At 38.8% G+C, this 26733-nt stretch overlaps 2 protein-coding genes across 3 annotated transcripts; one reads left to right on the top strand and one right to left on the bottom strand.

Moving 5' to 3' along the window:
- Positions 1 to 281: 281 nt before the first annotated feature.
- foxo4 (forkhead box O4) lies at positions 282 to 8063 on the bottom strand. The gene is made up of 3 exons (XM_079839465.1): positions 6013 to 8063; positions 3668 to 5137; positions 282 to 3545 (listed from the first exon to the last, which is right to left on the bottom strand). Exons 1-2 carry the CDS (start codon positions 6442 to 6444, stop codon positions 3692 to 3694), a joined length of 1878 nt encoding a protein of 625 aa, XP_079695591.1. The 5' UTR covers positions 6445 to 8063; the 3' UTR covers positions 282 to 3545; positions 3668 to 3691.
- On the top strand, positions 6343 to 26686 carry LOC307140177 (uncharacterized protein). Of its 2 annotated transcripts, none has more exons than XM_079839464.1 (9): positions 6343 to 6425; positions 19713 to 21735; positions 21853 to 21895; positions 22506 to 22655; positions 22855 to 22944; positions 26039 to 26104; positions 26215 to 26286; positions 26384 to 26451; positions 26577 to 26686. In XM_079839464.1, the coding sequence occupies exons 2-8, from the start codon at positions 19732 to 19734 to the stop codon at positions 26449 to 26451; spliced, it is 2493 nt and encodes an 830-aa protein (XP_079695590.1). In that variant the 5' UTR covers positions 6343 to 6425; positions 19713 to 19731; the 3' UTR covers positions 26577 to 26686. The 2 variants fall into 2 exon arrangements, with proteins under 2 accessions (XP_079695590.1, XP_079695589.1); XM_079839463.1 differs by lacking the exon at positions 6343 to 6425 and adding an exon at positions 19043 to 19108.
- The last annotated feature ends 47 nt before the right edge of the window (positions 26687 to 26733 follow it).

Raw genomic sequence — 26733 nt, 5'->3', positions numbered from 1 at the left:
AGAATGATTATTAAAACGTTAGCAAACGTTCTTGGTGGGTCATGGTAACCACGATTTTTTTAAACGAATTAATCCAAATGGTGAGTTGCGACCTCATGCCAGGTCATTCAGATTTAATTTGTTTCATTTCACATTTTGTATGCATGGTTAATCTGAGACTCATATTGCTGTTATGTGAATCATATTTACGACTGCTCAATTAGTCTGGATTTAACGAATGCCATACATCTGTGCTAGTCAAATAAAGGGACCAATGAAAGAATGAACATAACAAAACAGTCTGCGTTAAACAGATTAGGTTTATTTCTATTATGCTGAACTGCTTTCAATGACCTCTGACTAACAAAATATGGGGAGACAAATTTAATTGAACAACAACAAAAAAGAAATCAAGTACATATACAGTATATTGGCTATGCACAACTCGTCAGTTTTACATCCCACCATAACCCAAAACAAGAGAGGAAAAAACCCAACCCATATCATAAACTAATGTCCTGTGTTATCAACTGGGATACTTAGCAAACTCTCTTAGAAAAATTAAAGGAACTAAAAGAATGAATACTAAAGGAAACAAAGGTTAATGTCAAACAAGGAAAGATAGATTGTGATTTGGAAAGAGGGAAGGTGTAGAAATTCCTGCATTTTATGCAGCAGCCCTTTTGACATGTCTGATGGGGCAAATACAATATTCAATATCTCTACTTTGAGAAATAAAACTAAGTCAGGGTGTGAATGACAAAAATTCAACTTCTATCAACACTCAAATGACAAAAGAAAATGCCAAAGCTGACTGTCAGCCTATAGCTTTCTGGAAGATGTACCATGCAGGTATAACAGCCACATCAAGGAGCTGCATTACATGTACAAACATGAGAAAAGATGCCCCAAAAGCCAAGAACATCGATGTAAACGGTTGATTGAAAATCATCAATTGCTGTATCAAACGTTACACCATCCTGACACCATTAATGAGGTGCACTGTTACACAATATGTGGTGAGATGGCCCCTCCCTCCCCATTCACAGCTTCTTTTATAATATAGAAAAACTGAGAGTTTGGGATTCAAACATAGGTACATTTCTCATACTATGTTCTACATTAAGAACCCAATATGTTGCATACAATTATTAAAGGCCCTGATATCTACATATGCACCAATCAAATATGGCCCACTTTAATTGTCATATTTAAAATCTAGCACCGATGAATAGGATAAAAATGATTCCTTTGAAAGGAGAGAGCGCTTTAATAGTCAATCTAACGCGCTTAGACCATTACATTGATGTGATAAGAGTTACTAATGTCAAGCTCTCAAACTGAAGCCAATATATACACCCCTAAAAATCTTCAGACTGCTGGTTTTGAGCTAACAGGGTAAAAACCATCAGAACAAATTATTATTAAATAAAACTCAACTCTTCTATTACAGAAAAGGTCCAAGTTGAAAAGAAAAGGGCATTAAAACTGTATGGTTTGCTCTGGAGCGACATGCTATAGTGTTCATTGGCAGTTTACAAGTTTTTTGTAGAAACTCTACAAATGCATACATTAAATCTCTCATAATAAACTGCAACATTAGATATATTTCTGCAATGTTAAAATATCTATGACGCTGGCTTGCATAAATGACTTTCACAATTTAGACAAGGCCGTGAGCATTGAAGTCATAACATGATTATCTCATTACTTCCTTACAGAAGTTGTTTTAATTATTATTTTTCATAACCCTGAGAGTGAAACATTGGATTAATCCTTTTCGGTCAGACCAGTCTTGCGTGTTGAGATGAAATCATTGCCTCGAAAGCTCATGATGCAACCAAGCAAAACTGATATTTTTTCTTTTCTTTTTAGCACAAACAATTATAGCATATTTCAACTTTTGGAGCATTGTATTCTGATAAACGTAATCATGCAATAAATCAAATCAGGTTACATGTTGATGTTTCGGAAAGGTTTCGTAAAGATTATTCGCACTGCAATTCATCCATCCATCCAACATGCAGTCCTTAGTGTTCCTTTGGTTATTGTATAAAATCTATATGCATCTCATCTTTTACAAAAATAAAAGATTACATAGAAAATGACCGTTAAAAAAAAGCTAATTAACAGCATGGTTTCTTATTAATATATGTTAACGATAGCGCTCCAATCTAAATTAGAATTATAGTCGTTATATCCAACTGTTTTTGTTCTTTAATAACATTTTTTTTAAAATACAAAATATGAGTAGTGCTGTTTATGAAAAATAGTTTTTTTTCCTCTGTGCCTCTGTGGACACAGTCTAACACGCCAGAGAAATCATAACATCTCATTATCGTAGCCATGTTTCTTCAAGATTCGCTTCAAACTCGCATAGAACTCAGAAAGCAAACTTTCTTTTGTGCCTTAATGAAATAATTCAGCATAACCTTGAATTCTGTTGTCAGTGTGTTGGAATCAAGTTTCGGGAGTATTAAACATATTTGCACGCACACAAATGTACACACACACCCACACAAAAAAATCTTCAGATATTGCATCCTGCAAAAGGGCACCGAGTTTCCAACAATAACACTATACCATTTAACCTGTTGGCAGGATTAAAAATGCATCAAAATGCCCTGTGAAAAAATCACATTTCTTCATACTGTTGTTATCACTAACAAACACTTAAGAGCAGACAGTTAAATCATCATTCAGTTATCAGCCTCTTCAGCACATCACAGAAAAAACACCTTCTTGAGAGCAGAGGTCATAAAAGCCAAACTAATTGCACATTGAACACCACAGCATCAGCAAACACCTTTCAGCAACGTTTCGCCCCTTTGATGCACAAGTATGCATTATATCACTGATAGAGCGCTTTTAAAGCACATCGTAACAGTTCAGCTGCTCTGTGTTCTGGGGTTGGTGAAACCATCGCCACTTAATGTTGTTCTCAAGTTGACATTCCTGTGGTGCCATGTTGTTTTCGTCCTCAGAGAGGGGCAACGTTAGGCCAGCTATGGAAGTCACACCATCAATGCAGAATCACGGCTGCTCAGACTTCTCTGCTGCTGTTCAACGAACAAAGGTTCACATTAAGAAAAGCTGCAGAGTTTGATCCTCCTGGCTGAATGACTTCCATTATCAGAGTGAAGGAGATCAAGGAGTACCATCTCCATCTTACACTATGCATCATAGGAATTAATGCAATAAACATGATAGCTGTTTATTAGTTGTGCTTCTTTAGTCCAAGATTGGCCAAAAAACGGCACCTTTCAAATAAAATAAAAAAGTTGCACATATAAAGACAAAAAATATATATGTTTCAAGACCATGCTCTCTGTGTCCAACAGCACACTCTTCAGTTGACATTGGCACTTGACATGTATGAGGTTTGATTTTGTCATCTAATTGAAAATTCTGACACAAGACTTCTTGGCCAAGTGCGTGTTGTCCTTAGCCAAAGCGGTTTATGTATTTGAGGTACAATGGCAAATGCAGAGGCAAAAAAATTGAGAATGTGTTCTGGCAATGTGCCACATCTGTTTTCAAAGTTGTTACAAGGATGGGGGACAATCCTGTAAAAGAAAAAAAAAGTATGTTTAAAGGTCATACAGGTTTGGAACAACATGAGGGTGAGTAAATGTCATTTTTTGGGTGAACTATCCCTTTAAAGCAAACCGAAACTCTGATGTGTTACCTGTTCTCATCTTTAATAATGGAGTTAGCTGGGCACCCAGTGATGGGAGGAGCTCTGTGTGGTCGCTGACCCAGTATAGCCCTGCCCACCCTGCATCATGGGGTCAAAGTTGAAGTCAATCAATTCTCCATCCATAAGATCACTGTTGATAATATATTCCACATCACAGTCCAGGTTTTCAGTGAACATCTCAATATCCAAGTCTGTGGGTAGACGGTCCTGGGAGGGCATGAAGCAGGGCGCTGTCGCAAATTGGCCTAGACCTTGCAGGCCTCCATTCCCACCAGGTGACGGGACAGCACCATGCTGCTGAAGCCCAGCGCCTGGCACCTGATGCTGGGTCTTTATAGTTGCGAGCTGAGGCTGTTCCTGGTTCATGGATGAGTGCATCATTCCAAAGCCCATCTGTGAGTGTTGGAGTTGGGCTTGAGCTTGGAGGCTCATCTGCCCCATCGTGCTTGTGTCAATGCCTTTGCTTAACATCATCTGACCTGCTTTAGCTTGGCAGTTGGACATAGATCCCGCAAGCCCCAAAAGGACGCCACCTCCTTGGCTCGGCATGAGAGGATCCATCTGGGTCATCATGACATCGCTGGGTGGAGGTGAATCAGAGGTCAGGAGAGCTTCAAGGCTTGAGGGTACACGAGTACTGAAACCACTGTGACCAGGACCGGGCAGAGGGCTGAAGAGGGAATTTCCGAAGCTAGAAAGGCCTGTGCTGGATCCGGCGCTGGGTTGAACTGAGCTCTGCGAACCTGGAGGAGTGGATCCCTGCGAAGCCTTCGTTTGCTGCAGCTGCCTAAATGAGGGAAAGCTGGACCCTCGAGGCAGCAGAGTGGATGCAGAGGGCAGAGGTTGAGGCGGGGCAGGGGGAGCCGTGCTCGGGCTCGCACCCCCCTGCGGACCCGTCATTAGAGTGAGCCCGTCAATCAAATCCAGTTCTTCCATGAGGGTCTCAGTTAGTGTTGGGGGAAGATTCCCTGTAGAATAGCCACCAAGAAGGCCGTCCTCAGGTAGGTCATCCTCGTCCTCCTGCCCGGTGGCAATGGGAGAAAGCCTACCGCTCAGCGTGCTGGCATTGGAGCTTGTGCGTGGCCTGAAACTCGTCCACATGTCGGGGTCATCCAGGTTGCCACGAGAGGAAGGGCTGCTGCTGTTCACTCCCCATTTTCCAAACTGACCCGGAGTCCCGGGACTGTCCGCACCGCTGGCGCCGGAAGCACCCTCACCCTGCAGGGCACCTCCAGAGCCTCCAATCCCAGCTGCTCCAGCTTGCTTTTTAGTCTGCTTTGCTCGCATACGACTTTTAAGCAGTTTGCTGCTGTTGTCCATGGAGGTGGCGCGGCGGCGAGGGGCTTTGCCGGTCTTGCCACCCTCAGGGTTGAGCATCCACCAAGAGCTCTTTCCCGTGGACTCATTGTGCACTCGCAGGAACTTGTTGTGGAGTGATAAATTGTGCCGAATGGAGTTCTAAATACGACACAAAAAAAATCAATCAAATCTAACATTTAAACATGAAATAGAAACAATGTTACTGCATAACAAGGTTTAGGATTGAAAATATTATCATCAGGGTTTGAAATGAAACCCAGCCAATCAACCGGCAGGTAATGCTATGAATTCACTAGCTCACTAGATTCTATCACATTCAAAGGGTGCTTCTCATTTCTTATTTGTGCATCCTTGTTGCCTTTCCTCGCTTCTTTTTGTTCTAGATTTTGTTCTCCTCCACTGACATTGATTAAAAAAGACAACCACGATTTTTGATAATAGTGATCAGGCATTAAATTTAACCTTTTCACTCACCAGCTACTAACATTGTATTTAAAACAAAGCCTGATTACTATTATCAAAAATTGTGGTTGTCTTTTTTAATGGATGTCAGTGGAGGAGAGGTTTCAATACGCTGTAATAAATAGATTTCAATACGATATTTTCAATTTTATTTTAAATTATGAAATGTGGCTTATTTCTGATATTTTTGTTTTGGATAGAAGAAGTTCTGAATGGCCGGTAACTTAACATTTTAGTAGTTAAATTGGCTAGTGAGTGAAAAAGTTCATTTCAAACCCTGATTAATATTATTAAAAACTGTGGTTGTCTTTTTTAATGGATGTCAGTGGAGGAGATGTTTCAGAACGCTGTAATAAATAGATTTCAATTCATTTTATTTTTTATTTTTATGAAAATGTGGCTTATTTCTGATATTTTTGTTTTGGCTAGTAGAAGTTCTGAATGTCCGGTAAATTAACATTTTAGTAGCTAAATTGGCTGGTGAGTGAAAAAGTTCATTTAAAACCCTGATTATTATTCAAAATTATGAATCAATACTTTCTTCTACGTACCTTCCATCCGGCAGAACTGTTACTGTCTCCTTTGTCCTTAAAATACGGCACCGTTTTAACCATCCAATCGTAGATCTGCGCCAGAGTAAGTCGTTTTTCTGGCGAGTTTTCAATCGCCTGGCTGATCAGATCTGCGTAGGACTGATTACCCCAGGCATTACGCCGGGAAGTGCCTTTTCGAGGCGTGGTCCCTCCCAAGCCAGCGACGACCCCGCCCTCCGAGGCCGCGACTTTCTCAGGCTCGGATATGATTGGCTGAGGCTCGTGTTTATCATCCTCGGCGGGCGGAGTTCCAGCAGCAGACTCTGAGCCGTCTGCCCCCCCTGCTTTGACAGCTGAGATGTCGGGTCTAGGCAACGGCCATGTACATGACCTCGGTCTGCTCTGCGGCTCAAAATCTGGGTCAATCGGGGGTACGTTTTCTTCCTCCATTGTGCGATGCAATCCAGATAATTTCAGACGATGGCTGGATTTCAGTGAAATAGTTTTGAGGCGATGCTTTTAAAAACACGGTTCAATACACCAACTGGGCGATGGAAGTAAGAGTATGACTATTTATAACTGAATAAGTCAAATAATCTTGTTTAGAAATTTGCGATTTTTTCCTTGATATATTACACTACAGTCTCCAGACTAAATTTAACCGTGACTGTCTATGGTAACAGAGCACATTCGTAATAATCTGAACACACCAATATAGCGTCAGTTAATCCTCAGATTGGAGATTAGAGGGGCCAAATAATCTCCTTAATAGTAACTAACATAAACCTTCTGATTTACATAGAGCAAACGAGGATAGAATGGGGGTCTCTTTGTTTATGTAGAAAGAACAAAGGAAATTCACTACACATCAAAACAGCTGGATTGTCAAGCGCAACTACTCAAACCACAGGAAAGAGGACGCACTGGAGTAACGGGATAATCTATGAACTTTTCATAGAACATTAAACAGCTTTTTACAGATACAAATGATCGCTGAGGCAGTTAAATAAGTGAAATCGCAGAACCAATCATAACATGCACCGTAATTGCTAAAATATCCACCTCCAACTGGTTCCTACAATAGCAGCGAATGGTTGATTGGTTTTCGCAATTAGACTTTAGAACAAGAAAAAAACAACAACTGATGAACTCTACAAAAAGCGACAAACCACCTTAATACGCGTCGTACACCTCTTGTAAACTGAGTGTATTTCTATACAATGTAGGAATACTGTACTTGTAAACGAATTCAAGTGAATGGAAATTACTTGTTAGAGCTGCATGTCAAAGTCAACAAAGCCATATTATTTTATTAATCGGGATCCATTATTAAGTTAAAACCAATAAATGCAAGGCTTAAAACAAACGAAGTGCATCCTAATTCAAATGCGTTGAGCAAGAATGTTAAATCGCCAAAAGAAGCCGTACGGAGAGAAAAAAACGATAATTTTCTTTACATTAAAAAAATACCAAAACAATATCTTACAGGAGTGCTCGAGCATAACGGGTTGTTTTATGGGTTTTACCACACAATACAAATCTATGTTACTGTCGTTCAAGTTTGCACGGTCCTCCACGCTGTGTGCTGGCGCGTGTCACCATCTGCCATGTTCCTCGAGACGCAGCTACACACGATGCTCGCGCGGGCACATCTAAGCCGAACGTGTCCGTTCCGTTCCGTTGAAGCCTTCCCAAATCCCACTACAGTCGATGTGTTCTTCAAAGAGACAAAAAGTTGTAGCTCGTCTACTTCTTGACAATCACCGGCCCCTCGGCCTCTGGGACAAAACTCGAAAGCGTAGTTTTACTATAGAGAGAGCAACTAGATGAACACCTAGTTAGCCAACTCTAGTTTTATGAGTTAAAATCCCTCCGGTAAAAGTCGAAGAAACCTGCTTGTTTTCAATAACTTGGTCGTCTCGTGAAATTAATGCGAAATCGTTTCCTTTGTGCTGTTAATGGAGATAAACAAACAGCTATTCCTCGTAGATCTTTCTTGTTTTGTTTTGTTTTGACTCGAGGCGAAGACTCCCTTCTGACGTCTGTTTACCACTGCCAGACAACGCGTCGTGCGCATGCGTCAAAGGGATTGATGGGAATTGCAGTCAGTCATGTGATGAGTTGTGCACTGTTAACACAACCAGGGGGAACGGGTATCCCGAAAAAACTGAGCACACCAAATGCGATGTAATAGTTTTTAAATATGTGTGTGCTTGCGAAAGTGAGTCCTGACTGGGGCTAAAAGGTTTTGTCATTTTAGGATCTCCATGTTGTTATGAAGCGGGTGAAGATCCTTAATCCCCTGTAGATCTTCAATGGAATGCTGCGCGCGAGATCCCCTGACCTCATGCTGTCCACATGTTTCCCGTAGAATTGGCAATCTCATTTTTTAATTAAGATCAAGTGGATCGAAGCTATTTTTATGTTAGATGTTTACGCCACAATGTCGTTGTCGTTGACGACGCGCCATTATTTTAAATCGCCGCGTGGCTAGGTTACTTACGTAGTTTCTGAATTAAATTCAAGTTCATATACAGTAAATGTACATTTACAGAGCCCCCTCTCAGTGTGTCCACTGAATGTACTCATTTTAAAACGGACTTTAATTGGTCACTGTTTTGTCGTTCTTTCTAGATCAGCTGTTGCTCGTTTTTAAATGCATGTGTTAGTGACTGGACACGGATCTGCCATGAGAACTACAATACCCACAGGGCCTTCCAAGGCATTACCCCTTTCCCAGAATTGCGGTGCGCGGTATGGACACAGAGCATGATGCAACTCTTTCTAGTGAAAACCAGTATTAGAAACATGGTTAAGCAATTTTTTTATTTAGATACCATTTTAATTGAACAGTCATTTTGACCAGAAACACATTATAACACCACTTTTTAGTTAATAATAAATAAATAAATAAAAAGATAAATAATAATGAGTAGTTGACACCACACTACCAGTGGTCATTATCAATTAGATGGGCCTATTTATTCAATAAAAAGTTATGTTAACCCTTTTCAATTGAAAATAAACTTTAACATATTTTTTCCTTTTGTTGTTTCATAATTCATCTATACTCATACTCAAACCCAGCACTGAAGATCATTTTGTGATCATTTTACTTTGTAGTTAGGGCAGAGCGTAAATCATTACATCGACACTACCAATAATAAGACAATTAAAAAAAACATACATTAAAAAAAAAATGTAAATACAAGTCAAAACGCAAAACCGTTAAAACGCATCATCACAGTCTGTGAAAAGGGTCTATACAGATTTTTTGTACAATGAATAGAAACAAGGGACTGTTGTAAAAAGTCTAAAAATTGTGTATTAAATCACTTCACTTTGAAAAATGAACGTTTATGTGACACCAAAAGGCAATTATAATTAGCCTATAATAAAATTTTATTTTGAAGCTATGCTGTACTCCGTCCAAAACATGCAGCATGTCAGACAAGATATTCACACTAAAACATAGCGCATTCTCAAATCCATCCATTCATAAAAAGGTTACCGGGCAACTGACCAGTACATTTTAGGCAGATTTTCTCGCACTTTGGACTTTGAACCCTGGCTAACAAGCGAATAGTATCAGGCCGATGGCGCCGCGAGCTCGTGCAGCGCTGTCAGAATCAATCCGTGCATATATTAGAAAACGTAACATTTTGCAGTTTATTTAGTAATTGTTTAAGGCCATTTCGTGATTTCAATCATCATAAAATAACACGCAGCAAAAAGTCATTTCATGTGCTCTTGGGGGCCCCCTGGTGGCCAAGGGGCCAAGTTCGCTTATGCCTTGGGCCGGCTCTGGTGAAAAGGGTCTATTGCTTAAAGGGTAACTTTGTATCAGTAGAAACCCGGTAGTATATCCCCCCTCATGTCCCCCTGAGACAAGAGAATTATGCATTTTATTTCTGGAAAAAAATCCTCAGATGAAGCAAATATCGTAATTTTGCGTCATCGGAGGATTTTTGGCCAGAACCTAGAGACTACAGGAGCTAGTTCCACATGTTTTCAACCCGCCCACAGGAGAGGGATCTCACTCACAGAATGTAAATGCGCACGCCCGCTGCCGTTCGGCTCGGGCATTCATAACGGAGCGGTACGGAGCAAAGTGAGTGTTTCAACTTTTCAATGAATTCCTATGAAAGTTTAGCTTCCACATGCGACCTGATAACGCGCCAGACTGGACACGCACCGAGAATGACAGCCGCGCTTACCTCAGCTCTGCTCAGCTCTTCGCTCTCGTGATGAATGAAATCTGACTCCTGCTGCGTTTGTTCCGTGACTTTTGTTCGACTCACTCACACTTTATTGAAAAGACACTTCAGTTTTTAATTGAAGTGTCTGTTCTCTAACTGAACGAAATTAATTTATATCTATGAATATCAAAACGACGTTGGGAGCGGTGCCGCGGTGGGCAAGTGATAACCAATAGCCGGGGCATTCTGGGAGTTGTTGTCTTTCATCCACATGAGACAAAGTAGGGTCGAGCTGGTCGTTGCCATCTTGGCAGCGCGTCATCGCGTGTCACTCCCGGATAACAGAAAATGGACAAAAAGGCGGGACGTGGGCAGAGCTGAAGTGACGCAATGACTAACAGACAGCAGATAAATGGCTATCCACCTGTCACTCAAAGTGGCCACGCCCTTAATTATGCAGAACTTTAAGGCTTTATATAATGTAAATGAATGAGTTATAAAAATAAAAAAAATTCACCCCCCCCTCCTCCCCTCCTCACAGTTGTCATGAAGGGCAAAATTATCCGTATAGACCAAAACCACAATTTGTACCAGGCTGTAAAAATGTTTTATTCTGCTGTAAAGTTGGCCATTTTAACATGGGGCTCAATGAGATTCTGCTCCCTTCTGGAGCCTGTCTCTAGTGGCCAGTCGATGAATTGCAGTTTAAGTCACTTCCGTATTGGCTTCAAAGAGAAACTTGGGGAGGTTGCCGGTTGGTTTAAATCAAGGGGGTAATCCAGCCCCCGGAAAGCATACCTTCCATAGGGGCAGCCTTTGCTAACCAAGCCATCACCTGCTGTTAGCATTCCATTGACTCCCATTCATTTTGGCCTCACTTTGACAGCGAATATCTTTACATCTGAGGCGTTTAAAGACTCCATTTGTCCATTGTTTATTTCTAAACAAACACGACAATGTATAAAATGCTCCATTACCTTGTATCTTACACTATCGCCCCGTAGAAGCCGTTTTTGTAAAAAAATAGGCTAACGATTGCGTCATAACCACGCGACTCCATTGCGCTGTACCGTATAGACCCGAGGAGAAGCTCGCAGGCAATCTTTTACGGTCTATGAGGCAATCGGGGGGAGGTGGAGGCATAAACGCCGATAGAGATGTCGCAAATTCTGCTTCATTCATCAAAAGTTGCTCCTGCTCACTCTCTCTGTCTCTACTAGATTCGGTGATTCAGATTTCATTTTGCACAACTATTAGAAGAATTACAACTGTCAGACAGGTTGCTCACGTCACATCTACGTCGTAAAGCTCAGTCTGATGCTGCTCAGTACGCTCAGCCATCAGGAAGTGTCCATTTCTTTTACTGTCTATGGTTTAAATACACATCCATCTTCCCAGCACTGAAGTGCCCCTTTAATGAATTTGGCCTATAGGGGGAGAAGCTAGGAGTCCTATGGTCATTTCATTATTTAGCCACTTCATCCCAGATCCCATGATGGTTATCAAGGCTGTAAATAGGCACATCCAGATTTTATAAAGAAAAGAAACCAGATGTTTAGGCAAGAATGTCATTTCTGTTACCAACATTTTGTTTAGTACTTTTGTTTAGTGCAGATAAAATAATATAACTTATGATAATAATAACTTATTCGATTAAATTGTAGTTTCTCAAGCAAAATGTAATGTATTTTAACATGCTAATTTTAAAACATTATGCAATTTTAAACCATCTCAAGCATGGTCCAAATATTTTTTTTTTTTTTTTTATAAATTAAAAGGAAATGTTAATAAATACCTCAGGCATAATTTTACAATGTCTATTTTAGTAAATGGAAATAATTTTTCCCATCCATATATTTCTGAAAGCATATAGGAACTTGATACATTTTGTTACTGAAAACCATGTCCTCCTGTGTTACTGTCACGTAAAACTTAACAGAGCATGGCGGCGGAACAGGGACCACCGGAACTGGGACCACCGGAATACGAACCACCGGAATACGGACCACCGGAACAGGGACCTCCGGAACAGGGACCTCCGGAGCAGGGACCACCGGAGCACAATTCACCGGAACAGGGACCACCGGAACACGGACCAGGGACCACCAGGACTGGCGCAGAAGGAGCCCTTTGACTCCTCCTTCGTTTAGGAACAGAGACCACTGGAACTGGGTCCTCCAGAACAGGGACCACCGGAATACGGGCCCCCGGAATACGGGCCCCCAGAGCCTTCGGGACCATGGTCCTAGGAGGACTGGAGTCCAGCTGGTCCACAAACTCCCAGAAATTAGGAGTCCCCATTCTCCCCATCTCCTGAGGACTGAGAGGCATGTCTAGGCAGAGGTTGAAGACCTCCATCTCATTTAGGTAGATGTGATGCACCTCGATGAGGAATTGGCAGGCAAACTCTCTTACACCCGCCCCCTGCTGACGGATGTATTTAGAGTTTACCTGCCGCATCACCTGTAAGCTTCTGCTAAGATCCATGGTCACAGGGGGAAAAAACAAAAAAACAAACTCCTTCAGCTGAGTCCTCTCTGGGTGAGATCGTTCTGTCACGTAAAACTTAAAGAAGACTGAGGTGAGGACTCATGTGCAGAGGGAAGTGATTTATTTACAAAAAGAAACATAACAAAACCCACAATGGGGCAAAACACAAACCAAATAACAATATAACTTAAACATACCAAACGGGGAAAATCACAGGAAACCGGGGAACGTAAACAAGACAACGATCTCATGAAGACTGAACACACAAAAGGAACTTATAAAGGGCAAGAAATAAGGAGGGAACAGGTGGGAGGAATCAAACACTAATCAGATAACAACGAGGAGGGATCAGACAGAGACACAAGCAAATAGCCCAAAATAACAAAACACAACGGCTGCGTTCAGCCCCAAAAAAACGTTTTTTAAACGGAAACGGTGCTGCGTTGAACACCCTGTTCTGATGACGCAAGAGTTGCAACTATGGCAGCTGAGAAGGCCATTCTTTGTGTTCTTTTTTAGGAATTTTCGGAGCCTGATGAAATCGATATAAATATGTGTTTAATACTGCAAAATACACTCGATGCAATCACTGCCCTTGCCGTCCAGAATAAAAGACAACATCCCAATCCCATTTAATTAACTGTTTTATCTCCTGGTAATCAATTCTAATTTTATTTTATTTTATTTGTAGTTCTTACTTTTTTAATAGCCTGTATTTTCTTTCTCATTTTTATGTAAAGCACTGAATTACCATATATGAAATTTGCCTTGCAATTAAGCTAAAAATATAAATAAATACATCATCATGTTGATATATATATTGTATAATTTTTTTTTTTTACGATAATCATGTCTTCTAATATCTTCAATTGTTGCGTACTGAGCTGCAGCGGACACATTTGTAAACTTACTTGGACCCATTGTGCGAGCTGTCTCTTTAATACCGCGTGGATTATATACATGTTGCTGTTGATTGGGCTGACATTTTTGACACACCCACCAAACGAGATAAAACACATCTCAAACCTGTTGCACACCGTTTCCAGGAAACATGACGTTCATCCAGAAACCGTAGCAAAACATTGCGGTTTGAGCTTTGAACGTGCCCCACATGTGCTCCATGAGACAGGACAGACATGTGACAGTGACACCATATTTGACCTGATATTTGACCTGATTTTAAATTGGGCAATTCCACTGACAAGTTTAGTTAGTTGAAGGAACCCATTCAAGATCATTTTACTGAAGCTTGGGATGGGCGATACCACTTATTTTGTTTTCTATACAATACCGATATACAGTACTTTCAAGGCCAGTATCGCCAATATCGATACGATACGATACTTCTAAACTGAACTTTTAAATTATTAAATTAATTAAATTATTTTAATTACTAAGAGTAAAATGGGTAAAGATACCATCTCAACATATTTGAAAGGAATTTTAACATTCAATATGCTTAATTGCAATTTTTTAGATTATATTTTGTTTAAACATGGTTAAAATATGTTTACTTGCAGTGGTAACCATGGGAATCTACAAATACTATAGTTGAACTACGGTCACTGTAGTAAAAACATGGTTCATTTTCATAAGGGACTGCCAGTGACAGGCCATTGTACCCATAAAATGCAACCTTTTTATTCTGATAGTGTATGATTTGTATTAACATTAGTTACAGAATAGAATGATCAATATGAACTTTTAATATTACATTTAAATAAGTGTAATTGCACAAACTATGAATGCTACAATCAATGGTTTCTTATGATAGTTTTGGGGAAACTCAGCCCTGTTTGAATACAGAGTCATCAGTGAGCGAACGCTTTTCTGTGATTGATTGGTTCTGTCTCGCAGCATTTGCTTGCATTCAGATCATGGTCCAGATGAGGAGGAAAATAGTTCTATACTACACAATTTATTGCTAACATAGGGTTATGCATATTGTACGCATTAAATATTTCTTTTAAATACACAAAATGACTGGTAAAAAAACCCACCTTAGTATCGATATATTTATTTGAGTATCGATACTTTTCAATATACTCACTTCAGTATTGATATACAGAGAGGAAAGTAAGTATTTGAACACTCTGCTATTTTGCAAGTTCTCCCACTTGGAAATCATGGAGGGGTCTGAAATTGTCATCGTAGGTGCATGTCCACTGTGAGAGACATAATCTAAAAAAAAAAATCCAGAAATCACAATATGATTTTTTAACTATTTATTTGTATGATACATCTGCAAATAAGTATTTGAACACCTGTCTATCAGCTAGAATTCTGACCCTCAAAGACCTGTTAGTCTGCCTTTAAAATGTCCACCTCCACTCCATTTATTATCCTAAATTAGATGCACCTGTTTGAGGTCGTTAGCTGCATAAAGACACCTGTCCAGCCCATACAATCAGTAAGAATCCAACTACTAACATGGCCAAAACCAAAGAGGTGTCCAAAGACACTAGAGACAAAATTGTACACCTCCACAAGGCTGGAAAGGGCTACGGGGAAATTGCCAAGCAGCTTGGTGAAAAAAGGTCCACTGTTGGAGCAATCATTAAAAAAAAAAATGGAAGAAGCTAAACATGACTGTCAATCTCCCTCAGACTGGGGCTCCATGCAAGATCTCACCTCGTGGGGTCTCAATGATCCTAAGAAAGGTGAGAAATCATCCCAGAACTACACGGGAGGAGCTGGTCAATGACCTGAAAAGAGCTGGGACCACTGTTTCCAAGGTTACTGTTGGTAATACACTAAGACGTCATGGTTTGAAATCATGCATGGCACGGAAGGTTCCCCTGCTTAAACCAGCACATGTCCAGGCCCGTCTTAAGTTTGCCAATGACCATTTGGATGATCCAGAGGAATCTTGGGAGAAGGTCATGTGGTCAGATGAGACCAAAATAGAACTTTTTGGTCATAATTACACTAAACGTGTTTGGAGGAAGAAGAATGACGAGTACCATCCCAAGAACACCATCCCTACTGTGAAGCATGGGGGTGGTAGCATCATGCTTTGGGGGTGTTTTTCCTGCACATGGGACAGGGCGACTGCACTGTATTAAGGAGAGTGTAACGGATCCACTGGAGGCAAGTTGTTAGACCCAAGTGCAGTTCCTTTATTCAACATAAGGCTTAACATAAATCAAAAACTTGGCAAAACAACAAACAAAACTTGGCTGTGACAAACTTGACTAAACAAAACAGACTTGACTAGAAAACTCACCACCAACGGGTTACAACGTTAATAACAGACGAGGACACATGGCAAACATGAGGGCTAAATACATTGAGACTAATGACAAGACAAGTGACACCTGTGAACAGTGATTAAACAATGAACCAATGACATGACACAACACATGAGGGCATGGGAATCACATGACAATGAAACATGACAAAACCAGGAAGTGCATGACAAGACTGTGAACATGACACACTAAAACATAACCAAGAACATGATAAACTTAAAACATGAACAAGGAACCATGAACATGAACCAACACCAAAACACCCTGTGACAGAGAGGATGACCGGGGCCATGTATTGCGAGATTTTGGGAAACAACCTCCTTCCCTCAGTTAGAGCATTGAAGATGGGTCAAGGCTGGGTCTTCCAACATGACAATGACCCGAATTACACAGCCAGGATAACCAAGGAGTGGCTCTGTAAGAAGCATATCAAGGTTCTGGCGTGGCCTTGCCAGTCTCCAGACCTAAACCCAATAGAGAATCTTTGGAGGGAGCTCAAACTCTGTGTTTCTCAGCAACAGGCCAGAAACCTGACTGATCTAGAGAAGATCTGTGTGGAGGAGTGGGCCAAAATCCCTCCTGCAGTGTGTGCAAACCTGGTGAAAAACTTCAGGAAACGTTTGACCTCTGTAATTGCAAACAAAGGCTACTGTACCAAAATTATTAAAGGGTTAGTTCACCCAAAAATGAAAATTCTGTCATTAATTACTTACCCTCATGTCGTTCGACACCCGTCAGACCTCCGTTCATCTTCGGAACAGAAATGAAGATATTTTAGTTGAAATCTGATGGCTCTTAAAGGCCTCCATTGGCACAATGGCACGGTTCACTCTCAAGACCCTTAAAAGGTACTAAAGACGTCGTTACAAAGTCCATCTCACTACAGTGGTTCTAAAATAACTTTATGAATCGGCGAGAATAGTTTTTGTGCGCAAAAAAACCCTAAATAACGACTTACATTTGATGACGATTTCAAAACACGGCATCATGAAGCTTCGAAGCGTTATGATTCAGTGAGTCGATTCAGCAGTTTGAATCGCCAAATTTCAGCAGTTTGGCGGTTTGACACGCGATCCGAATCATGATTCGGCTCATTAATTCATAATGCTTCGAAGCTTCATGAGGCCGTGTTTTGAAATCGTCATCACTATGTAAGTCGTTATTTAGGGTTTTTTTGCGCACAAAAACTATTCTCGCCGATTTATAAAGTTATTTTAGAACCACTGTAGTGAGATGGACTTTGTAACGACGTCTTTAGTACCTTTTAAGGGTCTTGAGAGTGAACCGTGCCATTGTGCCAATAGAGGCCTTTCAGAGCCATCAGATTTCAACTAAAATATCTTCATTTGTGTTCCGAAGATGAACGGAGGTCTTACGGGTGTCGAACGACATGAGGGTAAGTAATTAATGACAGAATTTTCATTTTTGGGTGAACTAACCCTTTAACATTGATTTTCTCAGGTTTTCAAATACTTATTTGCAGCTCTATCATACAAATAAATAGTAAAAAAATCATACATTGTGATTTCTGGATTTTTTTTTTTAGATTATGTCTCTCACAGTGGACATGCACCTACGATGAAATTTCAGACCCCTCCATGATTTCTAAGTGGGAGAACTTGCAAAATAGCAGGGTGTTCAAATACTTACTTTCCTCACTGTATCTACTTCATATCGATACGCCCATCCCTAACTGAAGCCCCCAGTGAAGCCCATGACATGTGCACATGGTAAGTTTTTGTCTCAGAATTGTTAAAATATTTAACTCTTTTGGAATCACTATAAAAGTGTTACGTTTTTTAATTGCTGCTATGGCACACCATTGGACACATTTCAGTAAAAATGTTCAAAAAACCGTGAAAGAATTGACAAAGTTAGTGACCCCTTATATTTTCTCAAACATCAGACTTCACGCTATATAATAATTATGTTTTTCATCAAAAGTGGTGTTTTACAAAAATTGTCATCTACCCAAATACAGCAAGCTAAACAAAAGCTGACAGGGGTGGGTTGTAACACATCTTTAAAAAGTGTTATAACCATCCCCTCACATACAACTAAGAACATTTTCTTTGTAATAATCTTACAGAATGCCTGGACAGTGGAAAAGACAGACATATAGATGTGTGAAAATGTGGACAGCCAGTGGTGAGGAGACCTCAGATAACAAAAACTTTTATGTTGTCTGTATAGAGCCATTTGTCAACTCAAAGCCAAAGGAAGTGTAAATTGTGCCCGCAGCATGGGCTCACCAAGCCTGTACGTTAAGGTTAAAAACATTGATTTTGCACCATTGTTACTCTGATTGAGAATATTCACACACACATTTACACTTTTTTTGCTAGACTTACATTTTCTTTAGGTACACTGGAGTTAAAAAAAATTATACATTTTAAATGTATACATTTTTTATTTCAAAAAAAGTTTGTTCAAGTAGACTAATTTACACATGTACACACACCTGTCAAACAGTAAGTGGATTTGAGATATGGTCAGTCACAGAAAGACACTGTTTTATATTGTTCTTTTAGATCTTTTCAATAAACCTGTTGTTTTTTAAAGCTTATTGCATATATGTGGCCTCTGCTTTTTGCATCTTTTTGTTACAACTTACCCCAGCAGTGGGGTAGATTGTAACAAAGGCCCATTATGTATTTGACATCAACTCATAGGGCAGTGATATAATCATGCAGAGGTTTGAATTGGTGGCTTCTTTGTTTGAGTGCTCTAGTAGATGCTGAAAACAAAAAGTGTTATAACTCAGCCCCCCTACCTTTTTGTATGTCTGTCTGTTTTTTTTTTATTTTGTTTTTTTTAATGAAATGTTATCATACTTTTTGTGTTGGATGTTTGTTGATATGACGTTTTTCTAGACTTGCTTTGACATAAAAAAAATATCATATAAGCTCAAAAACTATTCATGTAAGCACATAAGTCAATAAAAGCACATGTAGCCTATGCTACAATGTATATTGGAATTTTAATATTGGTCAAAATGAGGTGTTCGTTCTATTATATATAACTGCCAGCGCTGGGGGGCGCTGTGATATTTCTGACGCCTCACAGATCGTCGCTCCTATTGGTCAAGGACTGAGCGTCTTGTCCAATGTCTAGAATGTCCCCGTTTTCAAATCGACACGGAAATATTTAACACTCGGCCTGTTTAGAGACCTGGTAAGATTATAATGTTTCCTAAAGATTATGATCTGTTTATTTGTTTAAAAACAGTTTGTTAGTTCCTTATCGTATAAATAGGCGTATTACTAATTTTCCGTGTCAAGGGTTATTTGTGTTACCATAGCCAAACATTCGTTGCAGTTGTCAGTTACAAGCTGAGTACATAATCAATTATTCTTCTTATTGTTAAAAATGCCAGTGTGTTAATGGAATTAATGTAAATTGTTCTTGTGTATAACGTTATGCAAGTTGTTAAAATAATCTTTATGATATATATATATATATATATATATATATATATATATATATATATATATATATATAATGTGTGTGTGTCAAAATTCTAAAATACCAAACAAAAAACAAGCTGAGAATTGTTAGTCTGTTATTTAATGTTATACTTCCTGAACTATTATCAGATGTTTATATAAGACATTTGGATTCTTCCGTGTGGTAGTTTAGTGTTTAATTTTAGATCAGTACTCAAGGAATTTAAACTGGTGCTTCCTTATGTAACTAATGTGTCATTATTTGTGAGATGTGTGATTGTCAGTAAGTAGGTTTCAGGAAGCCACAAATTAATTATTTTTATTTCTTTCAGAGACCCGCCTGCTATTGAAATGGAGAGCTTTCTAAGGCGAAAGCTTGCCCAGGCCGGTGGCAACATATCGGGTGCATCTCTTCAGAAACCCATTTCTTCTTACCAGGCTATCAAATTGCCAGATCTGTGTTCTAGTTTCTATTCAATTGCAGATGAACCTTTTCCCCAAGTGTCTGGATTTCTTGATGACACTGTCGGCCCATCGTTTCTTTCAAATGAAGCAGGAACTGTGTTGAATTCCCCTGCTTGCACACCATCACAAAATCGAACAAAAAATAAGGACGAAGGAGATTTAGCACCAAGAAAAGAGGCTGCCATCAGTTTCAGACTTAATTGCTCTCTTGAAGAGCGCTGTCAGACGGCAGATGGAAGCATGTCTACTAGATCACTACAGAATCAGAAATACATTAGTGATAAAGCAGATGGGCACTGCAAAGACCCCACGGTATCCACTACATCTTTAGAGAAATCTGATTTCATGAGTGCAGAGTTAAAGAACAGCACTTTTGATTTGAATCAAGACTCGAAAAGACTGTCTGACACTGGTGTTAATGTGACTGTTGATTTAAACAACGTCACAGGGAAGAACAGCACTTTTGATTTGAATCAAGACTCGAAAAGACTGTCTGACGCTGGTGTTAATGTGACTGTTGATTTAAACAACGTCAGGGGGAAGAACAGCACTTTTGAGTCTCAAGAGTCAAAGGAGCGGCCCGACCTAACACATAATTCAACAGTGGATATTGATGTCCCCCATATAAAGACTAAGTCAGGAAATACCACTTTTGAAGTGGCCGAGTCACATGACACTAAAGAGAGTCCTAACACAGGGGTTAATACAACTGTGGATATTCCTAATATAGACAGTGCACATTCTAAAACCAATTCATCTGTTGATAACAGTGCATCCTTAAATTCTACTAAAGAACAGCTCAAAGAAAAGCTTGAAGGGACTATAGACATTCTGCCACAAGAAAAAACAAATGGTAGTCTTAACTCTGCTGAGGATGATAAAATAAAAAACACAAAGAAAGTCAATGTAACAGCTGATATTGTGGAGCAAATGGCCAGTGCTCCTCATCACCCCTCTAGTGAGATTGAACAATCAAGCTCAGATATTTTAAAACCAGCTAAGATGAAGTTTACGAAACATAATACAACCACTGATCTTACTCCGTCAGAAGTTCCAGTTTTGAAGGACACCACTTTTGAAATAAAGCCCTCAAGCACAGAATTAGCTGACCAGGATAATGATGCTTCTAACTCATTGGGAATCACTAAACCAGTCTCTAACATCAAAGAAACAGACGTTGAGATAAGCACCTCAGCTTTTGTTTGCTCGGTAGATGCTCCCAATGATGCTCCTGAGCTCAAAGCAGAGGAGCATCATACACAAACAGAGAGACCTGGATTGCCTGAAGTTGAGTTCGTTCCTTCCTCTGATGTGGGAAACATTAGCAGAAACAGTATTTTTTGTTTGGATGATACATTGGACATGAAGACAAGATTCATGTTTACATCCACACCTATCGTTTTTGGCAGAGAACCCAGATTTGATATACTGAGAGATGCGAAGCCTACACCTATGAGAAAAAGACTCTCTGTGATCAACAGTATTGAGGTCCAATCGAATGATGAGCTTGTTGGTGTGAGTAATCACAATGGAACTGATGTTGTACAGGCAACTGAGAGCTCAAGTCAGAAGGTCTCAGCGAGCTGCATTTCAAGTCACAGTACATCAGAACCAGCAAATGAGAACAAGCCTCCCACTAAACCTCCAATCAAAAGACAGCTTCCTCAACTCTCCTCTAAGCTCAGTTATCCCAAATCCAGTCTTCCACCAAGGCCACAATCGTCCATGAACTCCTCAGTAGTCAAACCAAAGACTATCCAAGGTCCACAGGCCCTGCATCATCCCGAGACTTCATCCAGCACCCTGCTTGGCAACAGGAAGTCAGTACAGCTGAATAAGGGGAAGAACATCGCACCTGTCAAGAACACAGCATCAGCTAGCACTGTTAAGGTAGGAAACTCGATGCTTTATGTTGCTATGAATCAGTCACTGGGATACATAAAGATGTTGGTCCTATTGGGTTTAAATGTGTTAATGTGAATTTATTTTTTTTGGGAATGCAAACAGACCTCTATGGTTTCTTCTGTCACTGGATATAACTTCACTGCTGGTGAGTGGCTTATACACTTTTTTTTATTTTGTCTTTTTTTTAAACACATTTTATTTTTCCGCATAATTATTTTACTGTTTAAAAGTTCAAGGTTTTTTATTTAAAATACTTTTATTCAGCAAGAATGCATTAAATCGATTAAAATTGACGGTAAAGACATTTGTTACAAACTATTTATTTATTTCAAATAAATGCTGTTCTTTTGAACTTTCTATTCATTTAAGAATTCTTAAATATTAAGTCCCACAAAAATGTTAAACAGTGCAACTGTTTTTAATATTGATGATAAATGTGCAGATAAGCACCAATCTTGAGCATCAAATCTGCATATTAGAATGATTTCTGAAGGATCATGTGACTGATGATTAGAGTAATGGCTGCTGAAAATTCAGCTTTGCATCTCAGGAATAAATTACTTTTTAAAATATATTCAAATAGAAAACTGTTAAATTATAATATTTCACAATATTACTGTTTTTACTGTATTTTTTTTTTTACCAAATAAATGCAGCCTCTGTGAGCATAAGACTTATTTCAAAAACTGTACTTTTTGTTACTAGCCTATATTGTATAGTAATTGTGCTTTCTGTAAGCTGTAATGTGGTTGCAGTTGCAAAGCCTTCAAGCTCTGGTATACCGCAAATCAAGCCATCAGGACTACAGCCCCCAACCCGTAAAAGGCTGGCTCTTAAGACACCTCCGACTACACGGTCCTCTCTAGAAACCACTCCTAATAATAAACCAACAACAGGATTACCAGGTACTTTTCTCAGTGATAGTTTTTCTTTTATGTGTATCTTTAGATTTTAAGATCATGTTTGCTGATATCATACTTTTATGTAACATGAATAACATGGTAAATACCTAGACAAAATGATTATGTAAATGAAGGGCTCTGATTTTATTTAATGCTTGCTTTGTCATTCCAATCATATTTCCTCTAATTCTATCTATGAAAGGTATGAGGACGAGGAATTCACTGCTTCCCAGTGTGGGCCAAACGCACTTGAACAATGATGGTTTGCCTTCGGCAAAGAGAAAAAGAATTGGTGCGATCATTTGTCCTTATTTTTTATTTTTTTTATTTACTTTTGTCAACTAGAGGAATGCTAAGTGCATTAGTGAGACTGGATAAATAACAGGTATATCTCTAATACTCTCAGAAGGTCTTCAACACCTTTTAAAACACAAGATCTTTTAAACCAATGAAGTTTCACAAGGAAAGTCTTAATAATTTAAAGGGTTTGTTCACCCAAAAATGAAAATCCAAAAATCAAATCACCCTCATGTTGTTACAAACCCATAAGACCTTTGTTCATCTTAGGAAACAAAAATGTTTCTGAACCAGCCATAGGCAGCAACGTCATTATTATCTTTAAAATAGTCCATGTGACTACAGTGATTCAACCTTAATGTTATGAAGCGATGAGAATAATTTTTGTGCGCAAAAAAACAAAACCAAAATAACGACTTTATTCAAAAATCTTTTCTCTTCAATGTCATTCTCCTACGCTATTCACATAGTAAAGACAGTGCAGCACGCCACAGAATGACACGTGTGTCAGCATCACACATTGTTTTTTTGTGCACAAAAAGTATTCTCATTGCTTCATAACATTTAAAGATTTAGTTCACTTTAAAATTAAAATTACCCCATGATTTACTCACCCTGAAGCCATCCTAGGTGTATATGAATTTCTTCTTTCTGATGAACACAAGCAGAGTTATATTAATAAATATCCTGACGCTTCCAAGCTTTATAATGACAGTGACGGGGTCCATTGAGTTTGAAGCTCAAAAAAGTGCATCCATCCTTCATAAATGTACTCCACACGGCTCCGGGGGGTTAATAAAGGCCTTCTGAAGCGAAATGATGCTTTTGTGTAAGAAAAATATCCATATTTAAAACTTTATAAAGCAAAATATCTAGTTTCCGCCAGAATGCCTTCCATATTCAACTTACAAAAAAAGCGTAACTGGCACAACATATGACGTCGGATGTAGCGTGAGCGTTTTGAACTGCGAGAAGCCTTACACTTTCTGCATAAGGTGAATATGGAAGGAAGCTAGATATTTTACAATCAATTATATCCATATTTTAGAGTTTTAAATATGGATTTTTTTTTCTTACAAAGCTCAGGTGGCCTTTATTAACCCAACACACACACACACCATGCAAGAAAACATGACAGCGTTTATTGTATACAACCCATTGTATTGAACGCTGGTTTATTCGCAAATATTTTGCGCTGTTTATTTAAATTTAAATTGGCAACTTTGGATGGTAACATAGCTACTGCCAATATTTTGTGATATTTAAAAATTAAAAGACATTGGGCCAGATTTATTAACAGCTTACGCCAGTGCAAACCCTCTTTTGGCATTAGAAATTACTGTCAGGATTTACTAAAGACACTCAGTGGGGGAAAAAAAATAGTGCTGAAAAGGCATCGACAGGGTTTTTTGTGGCTGACCTTATTGCATTTGTATTTGTAGGAGTTTCCCTTTCAGATGTGAAATTTATGGGAGAAGAGTGTTTGTTTAAATGATTCACGCAAGGTGATTTACTAATTTTTCTCGCTAGTCAATTTACTGTTTTTTTTTTTTGTCCCGCCATTATTTACCACCCAAAAAAAGCAAACCAGACCCTAATTTGTGGTGTTCTTGGTAGATTGCGTTGATCATTATGGAAATGATTTGGCTGCGTCTGTGTTCCTTAATTTGTGCATTGTCAGGTCACGCGCTGAACTTTTCATTCCCATCTGCAGTTCTATGGAATTGGAGAATTATACTCTCACGCTAATTTGCCCCTAAAATATGTTTAGTAAATCTGTTCCATTATGTACAAAAAAACATTGGGTGTATCAAAGCAATATTCAAGAACATTATAGTCTCTAAAATGTGGAAAATAGCCACCCTTTGCCTTAAGCCACACAGACAAATCTCAACAGGACAGCTCTTAATTTATCTTTGCAAAATATTCTTTCCTAAAGCCACCAGGAAACTGAGTCATTAAATTGAGTCTTATTTACATTTCTTATTTGCAAGATATGTCCCTGCCTGAACAGATGAAATCCAGATGGATTGATATCCTTGTGAAGTGCGCAGTAATAGCTTTGCTGAATTGACTGGTGCATTTGGGAGCTTGTTGTTGAAGCCTGTTTAATTCATGCATGTGAAGGAGTTGTGTGTGCATGCCTCCCCTTTGAGTATTATCATTCTTTTTGAAATGGAGATTTATGTGTCTGTTCAAACTCAATTATAGGATGGTACATTGGCATCCATGCCACCATAATGCACTGCAATAATTACGGATGTAAAATAGAAAAATATATATAACACAAATGCTTTTATGATGTATACACTTCAGGTTGGGTTGCATTTTGAATTGATCGAACATTACATTTAAGGTTTTATAAAATGTTTTAAATGACTATTTCCGTTTCAAATAAGTTCTGTGTTCTTCAAACTGTTCATTAAGGGTTCACACTGGACTCTTCATATAGATGTTAGGATCAAACTGTTTTGACCATCTCAAACATCGATTTATTCACTGGATAATGAAGCTGCTAAATGAGGACCTCAGAGAAGACTGCTTCTCAAACTAGACCCCTTTGATGTCCTCTGTTGTCCACTTCTCTCTGTCCTGATTTGGTCAAGTTTGTTTTCTCCTAATAACCAATTAAGAACCACTTTCATCTGTACTTGTATACGAAGAAGGTTTCCTCTTGTACCAAATTAGCTAAAGATTAGTTTTTTCTTAGTAGACTGGCAGTTGAAAACAGTTTTGTCATTGCTGGTTAAGATAGTATTTTTATTTTTTTTATTTTCAAATACTAATATTTGCAGCATTAGAAATGTTTTGATTTGATAAAGTACATGTTAATATTAAATTCTTTCAAAAACAAAATGTCTTGGTCATTCCCAACATTTCAACAGTAGTGTCCATGTACATATGAATAAGCAAGTGTGAATGGTGAGCAAACACAAATTAAATATTGGTTGGTATAGTTTACCATCCCATGTTCAAATACAATCTTGAATAGGCAAAAACTTTGTAGTAAATGTTTGTGAAATATTATAACACTTTTTTACTTGTAAATCTCCATTCTAATATATTTTCGTGTGTATTTGTATCCATAGCACATGCTGCTCTGTCCACAGTAGAGAGTGGTGCTGTGCATCCAGCTGAAGGAGCACATGAATCAGGTGAATTTCGGTGGTTATCATCTTAGAGCTCATGCAGTAGATTTTTCGAGTTCACAAATAGTGTCTTATATTTTCAAACCTACCTAATCCTTTTAACTCCCTCTATCCAGGCTGTGTTAATTGTTTGCAACATCAAGAAAAACTTGAGAGGATCCTTCAAGAACTAATGGGTTTGCGTTCAGGTATCTGTATTATTAATTTTCATAAGTTTACCCTCTTTATTCATTATGAAATGTTTTGGTTTTGTTGTTATATTTTGCATACCATTGTCTTTTATAGAATGTAAAAACTGGGGACCATTGCATGAAAAACTTGAGATGTGTGTAAAAGAAATGAAGAGAATTTAAGTATGTATTCTGTGTCTTCACAATTTATTCTTGGCATTTTATTTTTTACAGATAAATATCAAGCCATTGTATTATGCTGAGCAAAATTGTCTGCTTGATTCTCTTTTTTTCTCTCCCACACTTAGGTGAGAAAAGAAGTGATGACAAAGAAAGTTTTAACTTTTAACAGTTGTGGAATATCTATGCATGTTTATATGCTTCTAAAATATGACGCTTAATAAAATGTAACCCAATCAAATATGTGGTCTTGCTTAAATGTCTAGCCTTTATTTTGCATTTTCC

Source organism: Gobio gobio (assembly GCF_949357685.1).
Source record: "Gobio gobio genome assembly, chromosome: 16".
NCBI lineage: Eukaryota > Metazoa > Chordata > Actinopteri > Cypriniformes > Gobionidae > Gobio > Gobio gobio.
The sequence above is the reverse complement of the archived record's forward strand: the minus strand, read 5'-3'. Positions and strand labels throughout refer to the sequence as shown.

Bases quoted from the DNA above. Each gene is read 5' to 3' on its own strand.
- foxo4 (XM_079839465.1), bottom strand. From the start codon at position 6,444: ATGGAGGAAGAAAACGTACCCCCGATTGACCCAGATTTTGAGCCGCAG. The intron at 5,138-6,012 runs GTACGTAGAAGA...TGTCGTATTTAG, and splicing joins ACAGTTCTGCCGGATGGAAG to AACTCCATTCGGCACAATTT.
- LOC307140177 (XM_079839464.1), top strand. From the start codon at position 19,732: ATGGAGAGCTTTCTAAGGCGAAAGCTTGCCCAGGCCGGTGGCAACATA. The intron at 21,736-21,852 runs GTAGGAAACTCG...GAATGCAAACAG, and splicing joins CATCAGCTAGCACTGTTAAG to ACCTCTATGGTTTCTTCTGT. The intron at 26,287-26,383 runs GTATCTGTATTA...TGTCTTTTATAG, and splicing joins ACTAATGGGTTTGCGTTCAG to AATGTAAAAACTGGGGACCA.